This window comes from Oryzias melastigma, linkage group LG2 (assembly GCF_002922805.2).
Source record: "Oryzias melastigma strain HK-1 linkage group LG2, ASM292280v2, whole genome shotgun sequence".
NCBI classification, from domain to species: Eukaryota; Metazoa; Chordata; class Actinopteri; order Beloniformes; family Adrianichthyidae; genus Oryzias; species Oryzias melastigma.
In genome coordinates, this window is record NC_050513.1 from 18710011 (window position 1) to 18730990 (window position 20980).

At 45.0% G+C, this 20980-nt stretch overlaps 1 protein-coding gene across 8 annotated transcripts in view; it reads left to right on the top strand.

Moving 5' to 3' along the window:
• The window catches only part of zeb2b (zinc finger E-box binding homeobox 2b), an 89630-nt gene extending 68650 nt beyond the window's left edge, over positions 1-20980 (top strand). For 6 of the 8 annotated variants that reach the window (XM_024288893.2, XM_024288890.2, XM_024288888.2 and 3 more), the window contains 7 exons: positions 2896-2964; positions 8010-8198; positions 10502-10716; positions 12671-12779; positions 14119-16115; positions 17948-18128; positions 20391-20980. In XM_024288893.2, the coding sequence (XP_024144661.1) occupies positions 2896-2964; positions 8010-8198; positions 10502-10716; positions 12671-12779; positions 14119-16115; positions 17948-18128; positions 20391-20959 (3329 nt within the window). In that variant the 3' untranslated portion in view covers positions 20960-20980. The remainder of the gene's footprint in view (positions 1-2895; positions 2965-8009; positions 8199-10501; positions 10717-12670; positions 12780-14118; positions 16116-17947; positions 18129-20390) is intronic. The other 2 variants (XM_024288896.2, XM_024288897.2) reach the window with 1 other exon arrangement.

Consider the following 20980-nt stretch of genomic DNA (forward strand, 5'->3'; position numbering starts at 1 on the left):
CCCCCACCACTATAGGGGCGCCAGTCACGGATGCTTGCAAGATAAATACTTTTAATTAGGGGCCAGGGTATAATCATTAAAAAGGAAGCCAGACTGCTGCACGAAGAAGGTCATTAACAATCTTAAATGAAATTTTTATTTTTATGATAGCCATTTACATGTATAATAAGAGTCAATGATTCTTGGAAGCATGTGACGGGAACAGAGTACGGCGAGAAGTCATGTAAGACAGCCCATCTAAATGAGCGGGGGGCTGGCGCTATTCATTTCTGCTAATGAACTAGCGGTGCACTGCGCCGAAAAAAACGGGGGGGTGTTGAGCAGGCTTAAATTTTAATATGGGGTGGGGTGGGGGGAGGGGTCGAAATTGAACATTTATTTAAAAAACGAAAGTTGGGTCGTGCCAAACAAGGATCCTTAAGGGGTGGAAGACAGAAAGAAAGAAAGAGGAGACAGTTGGGTAAATAAATCAAGATAAAGGATAAACAAGCTGTCATTGCGTACGGTAATTGTTTATTTGATAAAGACCCGCGGTGCCATAATGTCTGTAATTCAACTATGTTGCAATTTCCAGATAATACCCGTCTGGTGTGATAAAGCGTCTGACATATTTCGGAGAGCAAGTCAAGTTCATTAGAGCGTTTGGGAGTCTCTTTCCCAATCTTGCACTTCTGTGTTCCCAGCCTCTCTTTTTTTCTTCCTCCTCCTCCTCCTCCTCCTCGGCGGTGCCTTGGTGTCTACAGTGATACCTCAGCACATAACTTGGGCCTGAGATAAGTTCGCAGCCTCCCTCCTTACACCCGCCGCTATCAGGAGCCGCCGCTCCGCAGGTCGGGATGTGGCGTCCACCTTTCGCAGCGTCCGTCCTTGACACTCCAGGATGGACGCGGTGGGCTCGAAAGGCATGACATCACTATCGCGAGCGCCTGGAGAGTTTCTGACTTCACAGCTTCTGAAAGAGAAAAAAAACCCAGCGGTTTCTTGTTTTCGTTAGGCAACTTCTTTCTCAGCCATCAATAACCGACTGCCAATTCCTGGGAGTCGTTGGGAAAGACGAAAGATCTGATCTCTGGCGCAGGTTTCCACACTCCTGGAATCTTGAATGCCAGATTCCGAGATGTGACAGATGTGGGGGCCAAACGGACAGAGGTGGAACTTTTAAAAGTAGCCATAAAAATGGGAATGTTTTGAAAACAAACAGCGTCCGAGCCGCTATGAAAATAGGTGGACTCGCCGGCGGTCTGGAACCCCCCCTCGACATCACTCTTCAAGGAGGTGTGTACCTTACCGCCTCAGGTCCTCTGTGATTTACTGCTGGCAAAACAGGCTTCGCCCCCGCGTTGCGGTCCTCCCCGCAGCCCTCGCCGTGGACAGCAATCCTTGCAGGAGCCACTTTGGCCCATTTGGACTGGCACGGATCTGCGAGTGCCAGACGCCCCGGCGAAGGGGTAACCGCGGTGTTAGCCTACCTCCTGCTGGAGGCAGCCGTCCCCTCCCTGAAGACCGCAGACAAGTCTTCCAAGGTAAATAGGGGGAGAGTGAAGGGCCGGCTAATCCCGCGGGGTCGTCCGTCCCCTTGCGTCAGACCAAAAGCATGCAGGCAAATCTGATTACCCAAAGCAAACACTGTGCCTACCAGTTGATATCTGATCCATGTGGGTGTATTTTAATCTGTGGCAAAGGTCCTCTGTTACTGTCATGGTTTTTTCCCATCATGCAACTGTGGTTTCGATGCAGAAGAGAGTCCTGCTCTCGCTCCGACTGAGTCTGTCATTATCCTGTGAAGCCATTGACAGAAGGTATTTATCATCCCACCACAGCGGCCCGATCCCTCGTTCCCCGATCGAGGAGTCTCAGAAGAACATTCCGCAACTATTAGGGGCCATTGTTTCCCGCTGAAAATAAGAGATTCCTGCTGCTTCTGGCTTTTGTGCGGAACAATGTAAGCAGGATAGCTTTATGATCAACAAACACGCCCGTGACCCTTTCCTGTGCGATCTCGGCAAGCTCTCTTCGAGTGGGAAAGGAGTTCGTGATATCCTTGGATTTTGACACATGTTCCCGGAAGCACCTTGATTACATTTTTTGACCGACAACGCAGGAAGGAGGGGCGGATGCTTCTTAAGATGATTGTCCGGCGAGAGTTGAGATTTGGTTTATGAGCCTGTCAATCTGCGGCTTGTTTACTGCCGCCTCACCTGTGCCAGGCCGGCGTCCCGCGCTCGCTGCCATTACCCTGATAAGGCCGAAGGAACTCTCGCGCAAAAAAAAATCTTCTTCGTGTTTGTCTCTCCACTTGAAAATATTAACTCCTCGACTCCGCCCACTTGAGGTCGGCCTCGACCAATGGGGTTATTTCTGCTCCTGAGAAATGCTCCAAACTCCTCATTTGTGGTCGTAGGCTGTATTCTTTTTAGGAGCAAGCTCCGACTCGCTGCCAGGAGTTGCGGTGGAATCATAAAAAAGGAAAAAAAAAGCTGTGTAGCAGCTCAGGATAAAAAAGCAAGTGACATATGATAAAACAAGCGTGATCCTGCATGCAGAGGACTGCAGCGGCGGCACAGCCGGGGAGTAATGAGCTCCGCCTGCGTGTTGGCTGGAGCTCTATGATTGCTCAGGTGGACGTGTTTTGTGCTGTATTTAATCGGCGTGTTTGCCGATGGACGCCTTCTTCGCCTCCCCCGCCGCTTGTTGTCATGTTAAAGGTAAATAAGTCACTGTCTGGCCCGGATGATAGCATTCATTAAGCATGCTGAACAAAGCCGCCGAGCGCCGCCATGCACAGCGGCGCCCTTCTTGCTTCCTCTACACCTTTTTGTGCTTCCTGAAGGCCCCGCTTGTCACCGCTCCTAACCCGCCTTCTGTGTGTTTTCTCCTCTTTTTGTTTGTGTGCAGATGAAATGAAATACGACTTTGACGCCCTGGGGTCTGATGCCACTCTGCAGGGAGTTGGAAATGGTACAGGTGAGTTCAAGATGCTGAAAAAAAAAAAATCATGGAGCCACCAAACTTCCTTGAATACAAATCAAAGACGCTGGCTCCAAAAATGTTTATTTTGCATATTGAAATGAACGGCCTTGAATGCCCTTAGATCATGCACCTGTCACGGCTGAATTAAAGCGCTCTATAGGACGTGTGGGTTATACCTTCTACGTGAAACGAAGTCGTCAATCATATGGACAGGTTCTTGTCATAGAGAGTGAAAAAAATTCTCCCTTTTTCATGGATACTTGGAATGAAAAGTCTACGCAAATGCACATATTTGGACATTAGGGATTCCGTGTTCAAAACTTTTGCATTAATTCATCGCTATATACGATCTTTAGGGCAGTTTTTGATCTCTAAGTACATAATGTACAGCCATTGGTTAAACTAGTTGAACTTTGACCCATCAGGGACTCACATTTGGTAGTGATGTATTTTCAAAACACTGAAGAACTAACTGGAGAAACTTGCTAATTCCATGTGCTAGTATTGGGTAGCAACAGTCCAGTGTGACCACCATATGCTAAAAGCGCGTTCAAGAACCCACGTTCACCGCATTGACATGCCCCGTTTGTATGTTGCATAAGACTTTCTGCAGGTTCCTTAAGAATATTAGTGAAAGTGTTTGGAAAAGTTACGCCAGGTACCGCTAGATTAAGTTCCCCATGTAAAGCTAAAAGCTAGCTTGTTGATGTAGGAATGCTAAAGCATAAATATTAGCACAAATCTCAGTGACTGACACCAAGTGAACCAGGATTGTCATGATTATTTAACGATTTCTTTAGTTGTCATGGTTGCTAGCTTGTTTGCATGATGACTTACGTTGATCAAGCTAGCTTGATCAAAGCAATGCAAGAAATACGTATATATCGACGTAATTCTTCTCAAAAATTTGGACAAAAGTTGCAATTTTGTCATTTTTAGTTGTTTTTCAACAGCAAATATTTGACACTAACTGAACCAGGATTATTTTGATACTGTAACTATTTCTATAGTTGTCGTGGTTGCTAGCTTGTTTACGTGACGACTTGGTTTGATCAAGCTAGCTTGATCAGAACAATATCCGTGTGATTCTTCTTAAAAATTTGGAGAAAAGTTGTAATTTTTTTATTATTAGTCATTTTTAACCCTAAATCTCAGAGACTGACACCAACTGAACCAGAATTATTTTGATACTGTAACTATTTCTGTAGTTGTCATGGTTTCTTCCTTGTTTACACTTCCTCAACAGTTTTTGGAAGCAGAAGTGCAAAACAGCCGAGAGAGGCAAGAAATAACTGCAGGGCTTCTATAAAAGTTCAACCCCTTTTTTTAATCGCTAACAAGTGCAATCTTGACCTTAGTCTCTCTTTAGGTCGGCAACCCCGAAAACACAAAACAAGCCAAGATTGCGTAATGCCGTACAGGGAATCCTCTCCCACTGAGTCATCCTCCACCACGGCGAATCCGCGCGAGCTTGCAGGCTGCTCCATAGATTTGAATTTCTGTAGCCTTGGATTAGACGTTTGGCCCTCCCGGTTCGCTTATGGCAGCTTGAACCTTGTCTGACATCTTTTATTAGAAGTGTGTGGTTGATTCTTCAGCCACACACTTCCATGATATCATCCTGGCCACCTCGACAACTGGCCTGGGATGCCACCCCGCAGGAACAGCCCCGCCGCTCCGCCCCCATCCAGCTTTTGATATCTCTCTGGTGTTTCTCTCTGTTCTGCTGAAAACTCAGCAAATGTTTTCCATTTTGAGCACTTAAAGGACTTTTGGAAGCGGGACCACAAGCTCGCTGGCACTCGATCACACGTGATTTTGCTCTAAGGAATGAGCATTATGATCACGTCCCGCGTCCCAGAGCGCGCTTTGATCCAGGTGATTTTCTCTTTCGAATAGAGTACACAGCGCGGGTCGGGGCGGATTAAACAAGCGTTTCGTCAACCTCGTTTCAGATTTACCACCCAATCAAAACACGCCACCTTGCTCAATTAGCTTAGCAGTCTTCAAAGAATCACCTAATGAGAAGGTTGTAAACGCTCCCATCGCCGTTTTCAAAAGGGATCCATTGGCACCGATGACATTTCAGTGCCATTTTTGACGTCCAAATATCTACTACCTTGACCTTTTGCAAATTGGCTCGCAGAGTCATCACGGCCCAACAAATCGCTCTTTAAGCCTCACCTTGGCTCGCGGTCTAAGCGCCTCATTAACAGGGGAGGAATCCTGACGAGACGTCACTCGGTCCTCTTCGGCTGCCAAAAAAACGCCTCTGGAACCTCTTATACACTCCGGGTGTGTGTGGTGCGTTCAGTGAACTCGCTGGGTTTTTGAACACTCTGTCTTGGTCCGAAAGTGGGGAAAATCTATTCCAATATTTTAAAATGGTTGGTACTGTTTTAAAAAAGGACGCTACCCAGACGTCACTTCCAAATCCCACTTTCTGATTGGTCAACGTTCCAATTAGTTTGATTTTTGACTTCAGTGGCTGCACGTTTTGTATGTAGAGCCCAAAAACTGACTTAAAGAATTGGGTGGACACGATTTAAAGTTAGCCTGAAATGTACATTAACAAAGATTTTTTATTCGAGTTTTGTATCTAGAGGCCAAAATTTGATTTAAAACTTGCATGAACGCGAGTGTTTTGAAAGCAGAAGTTTAAAATACATATATACTTGTGTTTCCATAGACTTTTCATTGGAAGTGGTGCTTCTCAGCGCACGTCCAATGGACACATTTGTCCAGAGAGCACGAAAATTGACCCAAAAAGTTGCAAAGAGATGAGTATTTTAAATGTGGAAACTTGCATAAACATGCTTTTATATGGACTTTTTTACTTATGTTTCTCAAAGCATGTTCAAAGGTTGCACATTTGGTACGTACAGCCTTAAAAAATTGTGTGAACGCTGTGTTTTTCTTGTTAGAGCCCAAATCTTGTTTACACCAAATTTTTATTTTAGGTGGTTTCTCGAACGCGTTTTAGTCAACGCAGTTTTTAATGACCGCACAATTTGTACATAGAGTCCAAAAATTGAAGTTGACGCCAATGTTTTATCCAGTATTCTTACATAGACTTTCATTTGAAGAGGTCGCTCGAACTCGAGTTTCTTGTCGTGTTCAAAAACTGCAAGTTTTGTACGTAGGGCCCACAAGTTGACTAAAAAATTGCGTGAATTCGAGTGTTTTGAGCGCGGAAGCCCCAAACTTGCATGAACGTGCTTTTAAAAAGGCTTTTCACTGGAAGTGAATGCTCAAGCGTGTATTTCTTGACGCTCGTTCAATGGTTGGGCGCTTTGTACGCAGAGCCCAGAAAAGGACTTAGAAAATAGCGCGAACAGGAGTTTATTCGCATACACATGCGTTTAAACTTCTCATCGAAAGTGTTCACTAAGATGGCTTGAACGCGTTTTTATCTGCGAACTTTTCAATGGCCACTTGATTTGGACTTTAAAATTACGTTGACACAAGTGTTTTGAAAGCGGAAGCCCAAATCACTTTTTATCGGAAGCAGTCACTTGAATGCGTATTTCTTTACGTGCACATTTTGTACGAAAATTCTGACATTGAATTAAAAATATTGCGTTAATACAAGAGTTTTGAGGCTTGAAATGAGCTTTTCTGTGGGTCAACGTAGGCTTGTCATTGGAAGTGGTAGCTTGGATGAGCGTTTCTCGACGCACATTCGGCGTTTTGTACGTAGCGCCCGAAAAAAGGCTTAAAACATTGTTTGGACAAGTGTTTGACAAGACTTTTCATTGGAAGTGATCGCTCGAACGCCTGTTTCTCAAAGTGCGTTCAATGGTTTTGTATGTAGAGCCCAAAAAATTGACTTAAGAAATTGCGTAAACAGTAATTTTTTTAAAGTGTTAGCCCAAAACGCGCGTATAGTTGCTTGCGTTTACATAGACTTTTAATTGGAAATGATTGCTTGAACACGTTTTTATCCACCTGATTTTTAATGGCTGCACAATTTGTACCTAGAGTCCAAGAATTGACGTAATAATTATGTGGACACAAGTGTGTATACATATATATACTCGTGGCTACATGGACTTTTCTCTGAAAGCGGTTTCTTTGGATCGTGTTTCTTGACTGAAAACGGACTCTAAAAAATTGTGCGGATGCCAGTGTTTTGAACGCATAAACTTAAAATGTGCTCCTTACTTGTCACTGGACGTGGTAGCTTGATCCCGTTTTTCTCAAAGTGCCTTCAATGGTCGTGCGTTTTGTTCGTAGAGTACGAAGACAGACCTAAAAATTGCCAGTTGTAGTGTCTAAGCCTAAAATGCGCATATATGTGTTTTTCTACTTATCATTAACATCGAGTTCTCCAACTCTGAAGTCCTCACTCCCCATCCGACAGGACGGCGGTTCCCATCTTGAAGTCCGCCAATTTTTCCAGTTGTTTTTGTTGTCTTGAACGGCAGCTATCTCCACGCTGCAGCTTAAGCGTTTCCCCGAACGGAGAGGACGGGGGAAATAATTTAAAGAAAGCGCTTTGTGTGGCCTCAGCACTTTTGGCTGGCTTAAGACGCGTCTCTGCCTCGCCGTCTTTTCTTCTCCTTTCTGCTCTGGTTTGTGGTTTGGCCCCGGTAATCTGTTCAACACAGAGTCAACAAAAGCCACAGGCCTCTTGATTGACCTTATACGCGAAAGCCGATACAAAGAGACGTGGCTCTGCTGCTGATTAAGCCAAGACCGTATATGTATATGTCAAGGTTTTTTTTATTTCTTTTTTTTATGTTTCAGCCCCAAACTTCAAATCAGATTCTCTATCATGAGCGAATGAGGTCAGGGAAGTTTTTCGCACACGGGAGCTCAAAGTAGCAACATTTATCTCTGACTTTTGCTCGGATTAGGTTACGATTCTTGTTTCCGCAGACAAGCAGCCTCAGTAATTCAGATGCATTTGCTCCCCGATGCTTCAGGGCGGCACTTCCACCAAGTCCCCCCCCCCAATATTCTCCTGTAGGACATTTCTCGGGGGGTGTGAATCGAATTGGCCTCCTTCTCACTCGCCGCCTCTCCTCTCTCTCCAGTCAAGAGCATGGATTGCACTTCAGAGTTGGAGGACTTCTTTGCCAAAAGGAAGCTGGACGACGGCGACAGCCACGTAGTGAGCATCGCCGAGTGCCTGCGCCGCGGAGACACCGCCATCATCTACCCGGAAGCTCCGGAGGAGCTGAGCCGCCTGGGAACGCCGGAGGCCACGGGACCAGAGGAGAATGGTACGGATTTGGGGAAAGACGCGGGATCATTTTAGCTTAAGATGTTCAGAGATATATATATTACTCTATCACCAAGTTATTTTAATATAATTAGTGCATGGATTCAGGTTAAAATAGTTCCAGCTACAACAAAAAAATAATAATCTGGAGGAAATTCCTAGAAATTACTTGTTGAGGCAACAGTTATTCAGATTTTTTGCATTGGTTAGGGTTACTGTAGCTCCAGTTACAACAAATCTCAAACAGATTTATAGGAATCACTTGCTTTGGTAAGTTTTCCAGAAGTTTTTAAATTTGTCGTCACCAAGTGCGTTTGTTCTGGTAGCTAACATTTTAGCTTGTATCGTTTTTGGACTCTTTCCCTTCCAACCTGGTTCAAGTGGGTGACTTGTTAAGGCAAAGGACTTTTTTTTTGCTAAAAAAGTTGTCGTTTTTCCCTACTGTCACCAAGTGCATTTGTTTTGGTAGCTTTAGCATGTTTCATTTTTGTGGTTTTAGAAGTTTCATTCTTTGTGTGTTAGTAAAATTGGATTATTTGTCATCCACACACAAATGGATGACTTTACTGTGAAGTCTAAGCACTTTTATTTAGCTAAAAACGTTGGTTTCTCTAAACTTTTACTAAGTACATTCATTTTGGTAGCTAGCATGTTAGCCTGTATTGTTTTGGTGGTTTTGGTCCAGCTGTTTCTGTTTTTAAGTGGTAGTGTTAGTAGTTCTGGTAGTTTAATTCCTACCTAAAAACTTGTACTCTTTAAACTCGACTCAAGAGGGTGACCTTACGGAATCTCATAAAGTCAGAGGACTTTTTTGCTAGCGTTAGCTAGCATTTCAGTGTGTATCAATTTTTCTGTTTTTTTGTAGTAGTGTTAGTAGTACTAATAGGGTAATTCTTACCTAAAAACTCTTTCCCATCCAATCTGACCCAAGTGGGCATCCTAATCATGTCTCGTAAAGTCCAAGAACCTTTTTTGCTAGCATTAGCTAGCATTTTAGTGTGTATGATTTTTGTGTTTTTATCTATTTTTGTTTTTAGTTGTAGTGTTAGTGTAATTTACTTCAAAACTCTGACTTCCCTCCTTTGACTACTTTTTGTAGCTAGCATTCTGTCTTTGCTAAAAACTGTGGTTTTTCCCAACTTTCAGGAAGTACATTTGTTTTGGTAGCTAGCGTGTTAGCAGGTATTGTTTTAGTGGTTTTTGTTCAATCGTTCATGTTGTTTAATAGTAGTGTTGGTGGCACTAGTAGTGTAATACTTACCTAAAAACGTATATTTTTTTCCAATCTAATCAGATGCATGTGGCCGATCTAACCGCGTCTTGTAAAGTCAAAGGACTTTGTTGTGATCATTAGCTAGCATTAGTATATAATACTTTTGGTGATTTTTGTCCATCCATTTCAGTTGTACCAGTAGCACTAGTAGAGTTAAATTTACTTTAAAACTTTGACTCCACTGCTTTGACTACTATAGGCTGTTAGCATTTTAGCTTGTATTGTTTTAGTGGTTTTTGTCCATGTTTCTTTTGTTTAGTATTATTGTTAGTAGTATTGGACTCGTTCTCGAGTATAATGTCGTTTTTTAAAGAAAAAAGAACTTGTTTCTCCCACTGTCACCAAGAGCATTCCCAATGAAAATGGACCATTTTGACCATTTCTGTGCAATTTTCTACATTTGACTCCAAGTTTTCTTATTTTAGTGTGCATTTGGTAGCCTAAACTGTTGAAATTCAGTGCTTTGAAGTGTTGTAAACTTCATATACTTCAACTAAAACTGCAGGAACAGGAAGATGATCCCCTTTTCCTGTATCATTGGGACATTCTTAAATCCTGACATAAGGCGGTCGACTCCTCTGGCAGAGGTCGGGCCGGAGCAGCCCGCTCAGCTCACCTCCCAGAACACGTTACAGGAAAGAAACGGCGAATCAAACCGTTTGGCCGGAGCGGCTCTTCCCGCTGACACAGCCAGGCAGCTGTTGGTCCCACAGATTCGCCGGATGCCTGGCTGTTTACCTACAGTCTTAGGCAACAGCTGGGCAGGGGCCTGAAATCAGATAGTGGCTCCCCAGGGGAGGGAGGTAGACTGTGTGTGCGGGAGGGGGGGTGAATGGATTCATGCGGCCAGCATGATGGCGTCTCAAAAAGAAGCGTGTGTCAGCAGGTTCGGACGTCGTGGCTGGACGCGGGGGTGCGATGCCAGCACCGCGGCAGATTGCGCGGATAACTCCCATACCACTCTGGGCATCCCGCCCATTAGCCGCCATTGATTCGCTGACCTTTGTGCCCCCCTCCCCCGCTCTTTACAGACCTGCCACCTGGAACGCCAGATGCTTTCGCCCAACTGTTGACCTGCCCCTACTGCGACCGAGGCTACAAGCGTTTGACTTCTCTGAAGGAGCACATCAAGTACCGCCATGAGAAGAACGAGGAGAACTTCGCCTGCCCGCTGTGCAACTACACGTTCGCGTACCGCACCCAGCTGGAGCGCCACATGGCCACGCACAAGCCCGCCAGGGACCAGGTAAGGCCGCCGCACGACCCGCTCCCAAGGAGCTCAGATGGCTCCAAGAATCGAGGCGGGTTCTTTTCCCCTCTGATTGGCAATCATTATTAATTTTTCATGGCGTTTCCAAGATGCCGATCCTTTAATGGTAATAACTCTAATTGAGGCCCGAAATGGCTTTTTGATGGCCCTCTCTGATATGATTTTCCAGTCTCGTGTTCACGATCGAATGATTGTGTTAATTTCCAATTTGGAAAAGAAAAAAAATGTTATCAGCTCCTCAACTTCACTTCACTTCACTTCACTCCTGGCCCTCTAATGTCGCTCTGATGCGGCTCGCGGTGGCGGCACTCCATCAAACTCCACCCCCACCCCCCATAACCCAACCATGAAGCCCTTCTAATTTCATGCACCGCATAAACATCTGTGTACACTCGAATGTTCTCCTGCGATTTATACCGTATATGTCTGCGATTTAATGTGCTAGCGGTTGCCGTGAATCACCGTAAAAGTTGTTCACGGCGCGTTTATGCCTCCTGAGCTAGCTAAAATTGGGGCAGTAAATTGTAAAAGTGGATGTGCCCAAAAGAAAAAAAAAACGTGGGGGCATCCTCTGCCAGAAAAAACCTTAAGTGTTGTTGGAAGAGGGGGGGGGGACCCAAGCCCATGAGCGATGATATCACCTGATCTACCAGCTGGGTTTGAACGTGAGCAGATGGCCCCCTCCGCGGCGCCGTCCGGCCAAAGGCTCCTGTTCGAGCTCCATCCAGTTATCGGGGTTTTGTAAATGAGCTCGATTGTTTAAGTGCTAATCCTCCAGATGAGATGGAGGTGACGTCTCACTCCAGCCCGGCGTCTCTAGGTGGCGCTGGCCTAACAAAAGGGGCGCGCATTGGTAATGGGAGAGCAGACGGCGAGGAGGCGTATTAGCATAAAGAATCAACCCCTGATAGGTAAACATGTGCGGCGCTCCTTCGTCTCCGATGTTTACAAGCATCCATGCTCCTCCTCCTCTTAACCAATTAGGTGAAATATGACTAATTAGGGGGTTATACATATGCAAACATGGAGTCCCCGCCCACCCGCCACGAAGGGTTGCTGGTGCCTTTCACGATTGTGTCTTATTAGCAGCGGTGGCGAGACTAAACTTTAGCGGGCAGGGGTCCTCGTTGGGGGTTGGGGGCAGTAAAGCAGCTGTTGCTGTTTGTTTATGCAACTCAGCAACATGCGAGCGGTGGGGTCCCCCTCCCGCCCGCCCCCCGTCTTCCCTTCAGCTTTTGAAGGTTGGGCCTTGTTTGAACAATCCCTCCCAGTCCTCCCAGTGTCCTGCGCGCCGCCATCTGTCTCCCCAGGAATGTGGGCTGAGCCGGCGCACACCCCGGCATTTGTCAAGGCTCTGGGAGGAAGGGAGGCGCTGCGCATTTAACATCCCCACCTCCCACTTTGTTCGGGGAGCGGGGAGCCAGGTTTGCAGAGCCGGCATTGTTGACGATGTATTATGTCTTTCTTTTTTTTTTTTTTTTTGGGTAGTGGGAGAAAGGCTGGTTTTGAATTGCAAATTTGATGGATCAAGTCCGTGTAGATTATTAGGGACATCATAGGGCTGGTTAAAAAAAAATTGAATGCAGGTATGCGGCTCACAGACTGATTAGGCCCAAATTAATGAAAAGTAGATCAGATCTTCTAATGACGGCTCTAAGAGAGCCTCTTTTCATTTAGTCTATTTTCTGCCCGATTCTAAAGGCAAGGCTCTCTTTGGCTGGGAAGCCAGGAAATTAAAAGGTGTGTGATTTTCTGCGTTATCGTCGCCGCTGCCGGTTGTGGTCAGAGGTTGGAGTGGAAAATCAGTACCCCTTGTTGGGAACTTGTAGCCTGTTATGCCGACCGCTCGTGATTATTTACCAGCCCCTTCTGTGTACGTGTTTTTTTTTTTTTTTATTTTAACCCACTCTTATCTTTCTGCTTCTTCTAGCACCAACTGCTCAACCAAGAGGCAGGAAACCGCAAGTTCAAGTGCGCCGAGTGCGGCAAGGCCTTCAAGTACAAGCACCATCTGAAGGAGCACCTTCGGATCCATAGCGGTGAGTTACACCAAAAAAAGCTGAATTTTCAAAAGGAATCTGTAGAACTTATATGATTTAGATATAAAAAACTGATTTTACTCAAAAATCTAAATGATAACACTGTTTCTCGTAATTCGGGGGGAAAAAAAGTATTTTGATTATTTCCTAGCAGACATGTTGAACCAATAAATCTCCTAAAAGAAACTATTTGAGACACTAAAGTAGCTAAAACATCTCATGCCAGTATTCAAAGTACCAACCTGATATGTCTCATTGAAAAAAGTCTTTAATTGGTCATGGGAAAACTGGTTTATTGAAACCTGGAATGATGTAGAGCTTGTCCAGTACTGATCAAAATTACTCTAGGGTCTTAAAAACATTGGACATAGATTCCGGTTAAGGAGTTGACGACTTCAAATTGGATCCATAGCAGAGTTTTAGGTGAAAGCCATGACTAAGAATTCAAAAGCATCTAGATCGTCCCCCAAACTTTCGGAGAAACCCTTTGAGGACAAATGAAGCAAAAGAGAAGCCTTACAAGTGAAAGTAATTGTAATTGAGCAAGAAAATAGTATAGGTACCTGGGTGTACAACTACATTTACACCTGGCATGTGACGAAACGAGCATTTAACCCTCGGTGTTCACACTGGACTGTCGGCGACTACCACAATTGGTACGTTTTCTACGGTTGGCTCTTCCGTGAATTAAAGAGATGTCATCCATACGTCAATACCAAATCTGAGTTCATGATTGATTAAAGTTTCAACTGATTTAACTTTCTACGCAATGAATACACATGTTGTACTGAACATAGAAACACAAAACGCACATTTACATGCATTTACATAGACTATTTGGATTTTGCAAGAAAATAAGGAAATACCTTAACAAGTCAACCTTTTAATCCGTCATAATGTTAATTGAAAGGTGTCAGGTGACTAAACCTAAAAGTCAAAAAGATGCATTCAGAAAGGCTGTAGAAAGTTCAGAAGTTTATTTTTTCTCCCTGGAATAAATAAGAGGACCCTTACAGATCGTATTTCAGGGGTGTCCAAAGTCAGACCTCAAGGACCAGCCTCCTGCTGGTTTTCCAGTAACCCTGCCTTATCTGTTGCTGATAACCTGAATCAGGTGTGTTTGGCCAATAAGCAGCTTCAATTTCAGGTTGTTTGAAAAACATATAGGACACCGTCCCTCTAGGACTGACTTTGGACACCCCTTCTGTAGTTGGTATCAACTGTGATTGTTTCATTTCTACTTCTTGAATCCAAATCATACTTCTTGTTTTTAAAATTTTCCACCTTTAGCTACATGCTAGCTGTTCCGCCTAAATGTGCGTATTTCTTTCCATTTCAGGCGAAAAACCCTATGAGTGCCCCAACTGCAAGAAGCGCTTCTCCCACTCGGGCTCCTACAGCTCCCACATCAGCAGCAAGAAGTGCATCGGCTTGATAGCAGTCAACGGCCGCATGCGCAGCAACATGAAGCCAGGCTCCTCCCCTACCTCTGCGTCGGCCTCGCCCACCAACACCGCCATCACCCAGCTGCGGCAGAAACTCGAGAACGGCAAGCCGCTGGGCCTCGTCGACCACAACAACCACCTGAACATCAAGACGGAACCGCTGGACTTCAACGACTACAAGCTGATGATGGCGTCCCATGGGTTTGGCGCGCCAGGACCCTTCTTGAATGGAGTTGGAGGTGACAGCCCACTAGGGGTTCATCACAGCTCGACAGGTCAAAGCCCTTTGCAGCACCTGGGGTTGGCTGGACTTGACCCACAGCTTCTAGGCTACCCAGGTCCGCTAGGGAACAACCTGAGCGAGGTCCAGAAGGTTCTCCAAATAGTTGACAACACTGTGTGCAGGCAGAAAATGGACTGCAAGCCTGAGGAGCTCTCCAAACTCAAAGCTTACATGAAGGAACTGGGTAATCAGGCAGAGGAGCAGAAGCAGGCGATGACTTCACCGGGGGGCCCTCAGGTCGGTCTTCCACTCGTCAATCACAATGGCGCCACCAAAAGCATTATCGACTACACGCTAGAAAAAGTAAACGAAGCCAAAGCTTGCCTCCAGAGCTTGACGACGGACTCAAAGAGACAGATTAGCAATATCAAACGAGAGAAAGCCAACCACATGCTTGACGGAGGTCTGGACGAGAAAGTGCCGGAGAACATGTTTACACCGTACGCTTGTCAGTATTGCAAAGAAACCTTTCCTGGGCCGATACCGCTGCATCAACACGAACGCTACCTGTGCAAAATGAACGAGGAGATCAAAGCTGTTTTGCAGCCCAGTGAGAACATGATGCCCAACAAACCGCCAATGTTCATGGAGAAGAACAACCACTTATCGTCCTCCATGTTGTCAGAGAAGGGACTCACTGGCCCCATCAACCCTTACAGGGACCACATGTCCGTGTTGAAGGCATATTTTGCTATGAACATGGAGCCCAACTCGGAGGAGCTGCTTAAGATTTCCATAGCGGTCGGCCTTCCTCAGGAATTCGTCAAGGAGTGGTTTGATCAGCGAAAGATGTACGAATACAGCACTACCAGAAGCCCGCCACTGGAGCACAGGAACAACACGGATATGGTTGTCGGAACAAATAACCACTCCCCACCAAAAGACTCTTTGGCAGCTAGGTCACCTGTGTCTCTCCTGAAGCCTGCTGACCACATCACTTCCCCCTCCATCGCGGAGCTCCAAAACAACTGTGACAACCCCCTGAGACATTTGAAGAACCACCAGTTTGGCGGCGGGGCGAAGGCTGCGGGCAAAAAGTTGGACCACTCCCGTAGCAACACTCCTTCCCCTCTCAACCTGTCCTCCGCATCTTCCAAAAACTCCCACAGCAGCTCCTACACCCCCAACAGCTTGACTTCAGAGGACCTGCAGGCCGAACCGCTTGACCTCTCCCTGCCGAGACTCATGAAGGAGCCCAAGCATGCACTGACGGTCAAAAGCAGACCTAAAGTCAACAGTATTACCATTGACCATAACAGCATCCCTTCCCCACGAGAGCACTTCGAAGAGCCTTTGAACTTGGCCTATCTCAAGAAGGAATTCTCAGGCTCGACCAACAATGGAAACATTGAAAAAAGCACTAGCCCCATCTTTGGCATTAACCCCTTTGCTGCCAAGCCTTTGTACACGTCACTTCCACCCCACAGCGCTTTCCCGCCCGCCACATTCATGCCCCCCATGCAGGCCAGCATACCCGGTCTTAGGCCCTACCCGGGCATGGATCAAATGGGCTTCCTTCCGCACATGGCTTACACTTACGCGGCGGGGGCAGCCACCTTTGCCGAGATGCAGCAGAGGAGAAAGTACCAGCGGAAACCAGGTTTCCAGGTAAATCAGCCACCTGTGGTTTTGTAAAAAGCCCCAGGCTCGCGTCGGCTCTCGAAAATGATCTCGTTTCTGGGCTAATTAAAAGAGTCAGGAGAGACAAAACGCTCACCTGAGGTGAGCTGAACAAGCGAAGGTAACTGGGATAAACAGCTGGTACACCACCCTGCGGTGGAAGAGCGGCGTTTGCAGCTACACGGTTACAACTGGTTCAACTAGAAGGATTTGCGCACGGCTTTCTGGCTGCTAAACAATCCGATTCTAATAAATAATCAGCCTTTGAATTTAATATCAACAGCACTTTAATTGGTCCCTCTCATGTGTTTGGAATGCTTCGCCGGCCTGGTATGTTCTTAATGAATACGGGGTGAAAGGCCTTTGTAAAAATGACAAAGGTGAGCCCCGGAGCCGTGCACTTCGCCGACATTTCCCCATCGCAACTTTGCTGCATTTTAAAGAGCGCCCAAGCCAAAATGAGCTTCTCCAGTGCATGCGGATTAATAATGCACAGTCTCCATGTTCATTACCACTGAGTGCTGAAGGCTGTTTAACATAGAGGGAACCATTTTGATGAAAAAAAAAGTATTAATAATGTTTCCTATTCTAAGTTATTAAATTAGATTTTAAAAATACAGCTACAGGCGTTTAGTTCAAATTGATTGCCGAGTGATAGAGGTCTGTTCTTAAAACACACTGCTGCACTGTCCTCACATTATCACTCATATTCATTAAAGCAGGCTCCAGTGGCTCAATATTGGTCATTAAGGCGCACCTTCTGATTAGGATCATAATATGAGTTTGCAATTTCAGGAACAGTTCGGCACGCCTCGTCTAGTGTTGTAATATTGTTCCCAGTCAATTCATATTTAAGACTTATCTTTGTCATAAAAGGCCTTTTTTTGGAGCCGAATGAAGATGGGTGTGTGTGTCGAATTAGCAGCTGTGCTTCATAATGAGGAAGATGTTGGTTATGGATAGGCGATATTACACCAGAGCTAAAAGTTTCGTCGGAGACAAACGACAGAGGATTAAAAATGCATGAGAACATGTAGTGTTGTGTCGGGTTTACAGCTTTTATAGGATATAAACATACTGTATATATGTGTATACAGTATGTGTGTACACATATAAACCCCTACTGTATATACATATATATATATATACACACACACAATTTATATATACATATTTACATGTACTGTATATACATATATACAGTATGTTTATATGTTTATAATATGTAAATATATATATATATATATATATATATACACTCTACATTCAGGGGAAAAAACAGATATTAATACTTTAGATTCAGGACTATAGAATTGAGTTTCAGCCTGCCCCTTTTTAATGACATCATCGCGGATTTTTTTATTTACGCTTGCCTGCTTAACGGAAAAATAATGTATAATCCACGTTCATGGCTTTATATTATAATATTGTCTTTGTGTTCTTGATTACATTATTAAAGAGCGACAATATTTCGTTCTTTTATTTCTTGTATGAAACCCACGGATATAGTGCAGAAATAAAGTCATAAAAGAAAATAAAAACGCATATAAACAGGTGAGTTTCAAGACTAGTTTGAAAAAATATTTCAGACTTTTGCTTGTTTTCTATAAATTATTGAGATAGGTCACTTTGGTTTAATTTTTTCTGCACTTTTTGCGGCCTATTTCTGGATTAAACATCTGCGCTTAAAAAGCAAAAAAAGATTATAGATTCCTAGACAATGAGAGCCTTCAGAGGACACACTTTCAAACCTTTGACGATGTGACCCCTCCGCTTATTTCTTTCCGGTCTTCTCCCTTCTGTGTGTGTTGCCCTTGTAGGGGGACCTGCTCGACGGTACACCCGATTACTTGTCAGGGCTGGACGACATGACAGACCCCGACTCCTGTCTGTCGCGGAAGAAGATTAAGAAGACCGAAAGTGGTATGTACGCGTGTGACTTGTGCGACAAAACATTCCAGAAGAGCAGTTCCCTTCTAAGACACAAATATGAACACACAGGTATATACTGTTCTAGACCCTTATTTTAAACCCCATGCTTCTTTTTTTATGTTTTAAATGTTTGTGTTGCCAAATCCTACTAGAATGAATCTATTTTTTTATTTTCTCCCCCATCCCCTCCATCCCTCTTTTTTTCCCCCTTCTTTCCTTCTCTGTTTAATCCCTAAAATGTATTTGTAACCCAACACCTAACGTGCTTCTTCATTGACAGGACTGAATTTTTTTTTTTCTGTGTGAATATCTGCGGCGCTTTTTGAAGAGCAGGTAGACGAGGGAATGATTGTGCTCTTTATGATCCAATCATATCCAACTACTATAATGTAATAACCATTATGCTAAAAGGCACGCATCAATTCACCAGGCCAGAGAACAAAAAAAAAGAAAGCCACCCCACCCCCGTTATTGGCGGTAGATCACATCAGCAGAGTGGCTGATAACAAGTCTTTCATTATAGTTATTATAGAGATCCTCTTTCAGCAGGTTGCATCATTTATTTTATCCTGTATCGGTGGCGGGGGCGCCTTTATGCTGCGTTATCTGCTCGGACTTTAAAAGCCGAGCAGGGTTGCGCTGGCCGCGGTTATCTCCCGCGCGTCCCCAACCCGGCGCTTTCATGTCGCCTGGTGTTGTTTTTAACAATAAAAGTGGAGCCAGATGTGGGACAGAAGTGTGAAAGCTTTTTTTATTTTGGAAAGAGGAAGGGGGGTAGCCATGTTTCCCCACACATGGCGAGCAGCAGCGGTGAATAGGAGTAGCTTTTTGAGGGTGGTTATTTTATTTGTATTTTTTTCAGGTAGCTTTTTGAATAATGGCACGCTGAAGTGGCTGATCGTCATGGTTACCACTGTTTTTTTTTTTTGTAAGAAACTCTGAGGAATTTATCTGACTTGACGTTCTTTGAGGCTGATGAACTTTACAGAAACTTCAGCCCAATTGCTGTTTCAAAAGAAATGTATCTGTGTTGCTACGTTCACACGATCGCGGTTCGCGTGGCGGAGGCGTCCAGGTCAACGTACAGACTCGATCCAAAGTACCGCCGCCTGTATTTCTTCAGGTGTCGCACATTTTGTGACATATCTTTCTACAGTTTAAATTTTTCAACTTTGGAAATCAGTTGGAGTGTTTACTTAATATTGAAAAATTGGCGAAATGTTCTGATTTTTTTCAGAGATTAAATATTTTAAATTTCGCGATGTGTCGCTTTGTTTCCATAAATTTTAATATTGGAAATTTCGCAATGCCCCGCGCTATTTCCAGAAATTATATCTTGGAAATTTCACGATGTGCCTCTCTATTTCCAGGGATAAAATACTGAAAATGTCACCATGCCTCAGGCTGTTTCCAGAGATTAAATCTTGGAAATTTCGCAATGTGTCGCACTGTTACCAGAGATAAATTTTGTAAATTTTGCAATTTCTGGCGCTCTTTTCAGAGATTAAATCTTGGAAATTTTGCAATGTTTCACGCTGTTACCAGAGTTCACATATAGCTTACATATTGTAACTTTGCCCGATGTCGATGTGTCTGAATATTTTGGGAATCAAAATTATTGAAAATTGGCGATGTGTTGCAAATTTTTAGAGTTAAATATCAGAAATTTGCAGAAGAATTTGCATCTCCTCAACTAATCAGGAACTTAGCGTTGGCCCTTGACCCTTTGATGATGTCATCAGTGGGTGGAGTCTAAAACCAAAAGAATAGAAGCTGATCGTCGATCTCCTGCTGAACTTTATGATATTTTTTTTTTACTTGTTTCGGGACAATGATTAAAAAGTTTGCTAACTTTATTCTTATTTTTAAATATCCGACCTCAGACTATTACAGGGCAACAAGTCGTAGTTCTGAAATTCTGATAGAACTCCTGCAGTAGATGGGGAACCTCATCATACTGAGAGAATCTCTGAATGATCTCGTAAGCCCGGACATGTTTACCGACTATCTCGTAGTGTCTTTCCTCAATGCTTCTACGTAGCGATGAGGCTAATTTTTGGTGGTATGTCCTCTCTAACGCTTCCGAAGAATCTAATTTATGAAGACGTTTTTGGACAAGCATTGAGCAACAAATTCGATAAGCGTCCAAAGAAAGGTACCGGTCGGGAATTTGACGCGCCAGTCGCGATCCGTGTGAACGTAGCACAAGTCGTACTGAGATCTCTGTGGTGTTGTTTTCCTCTGCTGTGTGTGACTTGTTTGACTTGTTGTTGCGGCAGTTGGAGGCCCTATACTCATGTCCGGCCGCTTCGGCGTTTTGTGTCCCCGCAGGGAAGAGGCCGCACCAGTGCCAGATCTGCAAGAAGGCCTTCAAACACAAGCACCATCTCATCGAGCACTCTCGGCTGCACTCGGGCGAGAAGCCGTACCAGTGCGACAAGTGCGGCAAGCGCTTCTCGCACTCGGGCTCCTACTCGCAGCACATGAACCACCGCTACTCCTACTGCAAGAGGGAGGCGGAGGAGCGGGAGGCGGCCGAGCGGGAGGCCCGCGAGAAGGGCCACCTGGAGCCCACCGAGCTGCTCATGAGCAGGGCCTACCTGCAGGGAATGACTCCTCAGGGCTACCCGGAGCTGGCCGAGCGCGAGGCCATCCTGAGGCACGACGGCGTGAACGGAGGGATCAGAGAGGGACACAAGGAAGTGGACGGAACGTATGCAAAGATCGCACGGAGGGACGAGTTCGAGGAGGAGGAGGAGGAGAGCAAGAGCATGGACACGGACCCGGACACGTTGAGGGACGAGGAGGAGAACGGGGAGCACTCGATGGACGATAGCTCGCTGGACGGCAAAACGGAAACCAAATCGGATCACGAGGACGCCATGGAGGACGCCATGTAATCGGATGGGGGGGGCGGAACT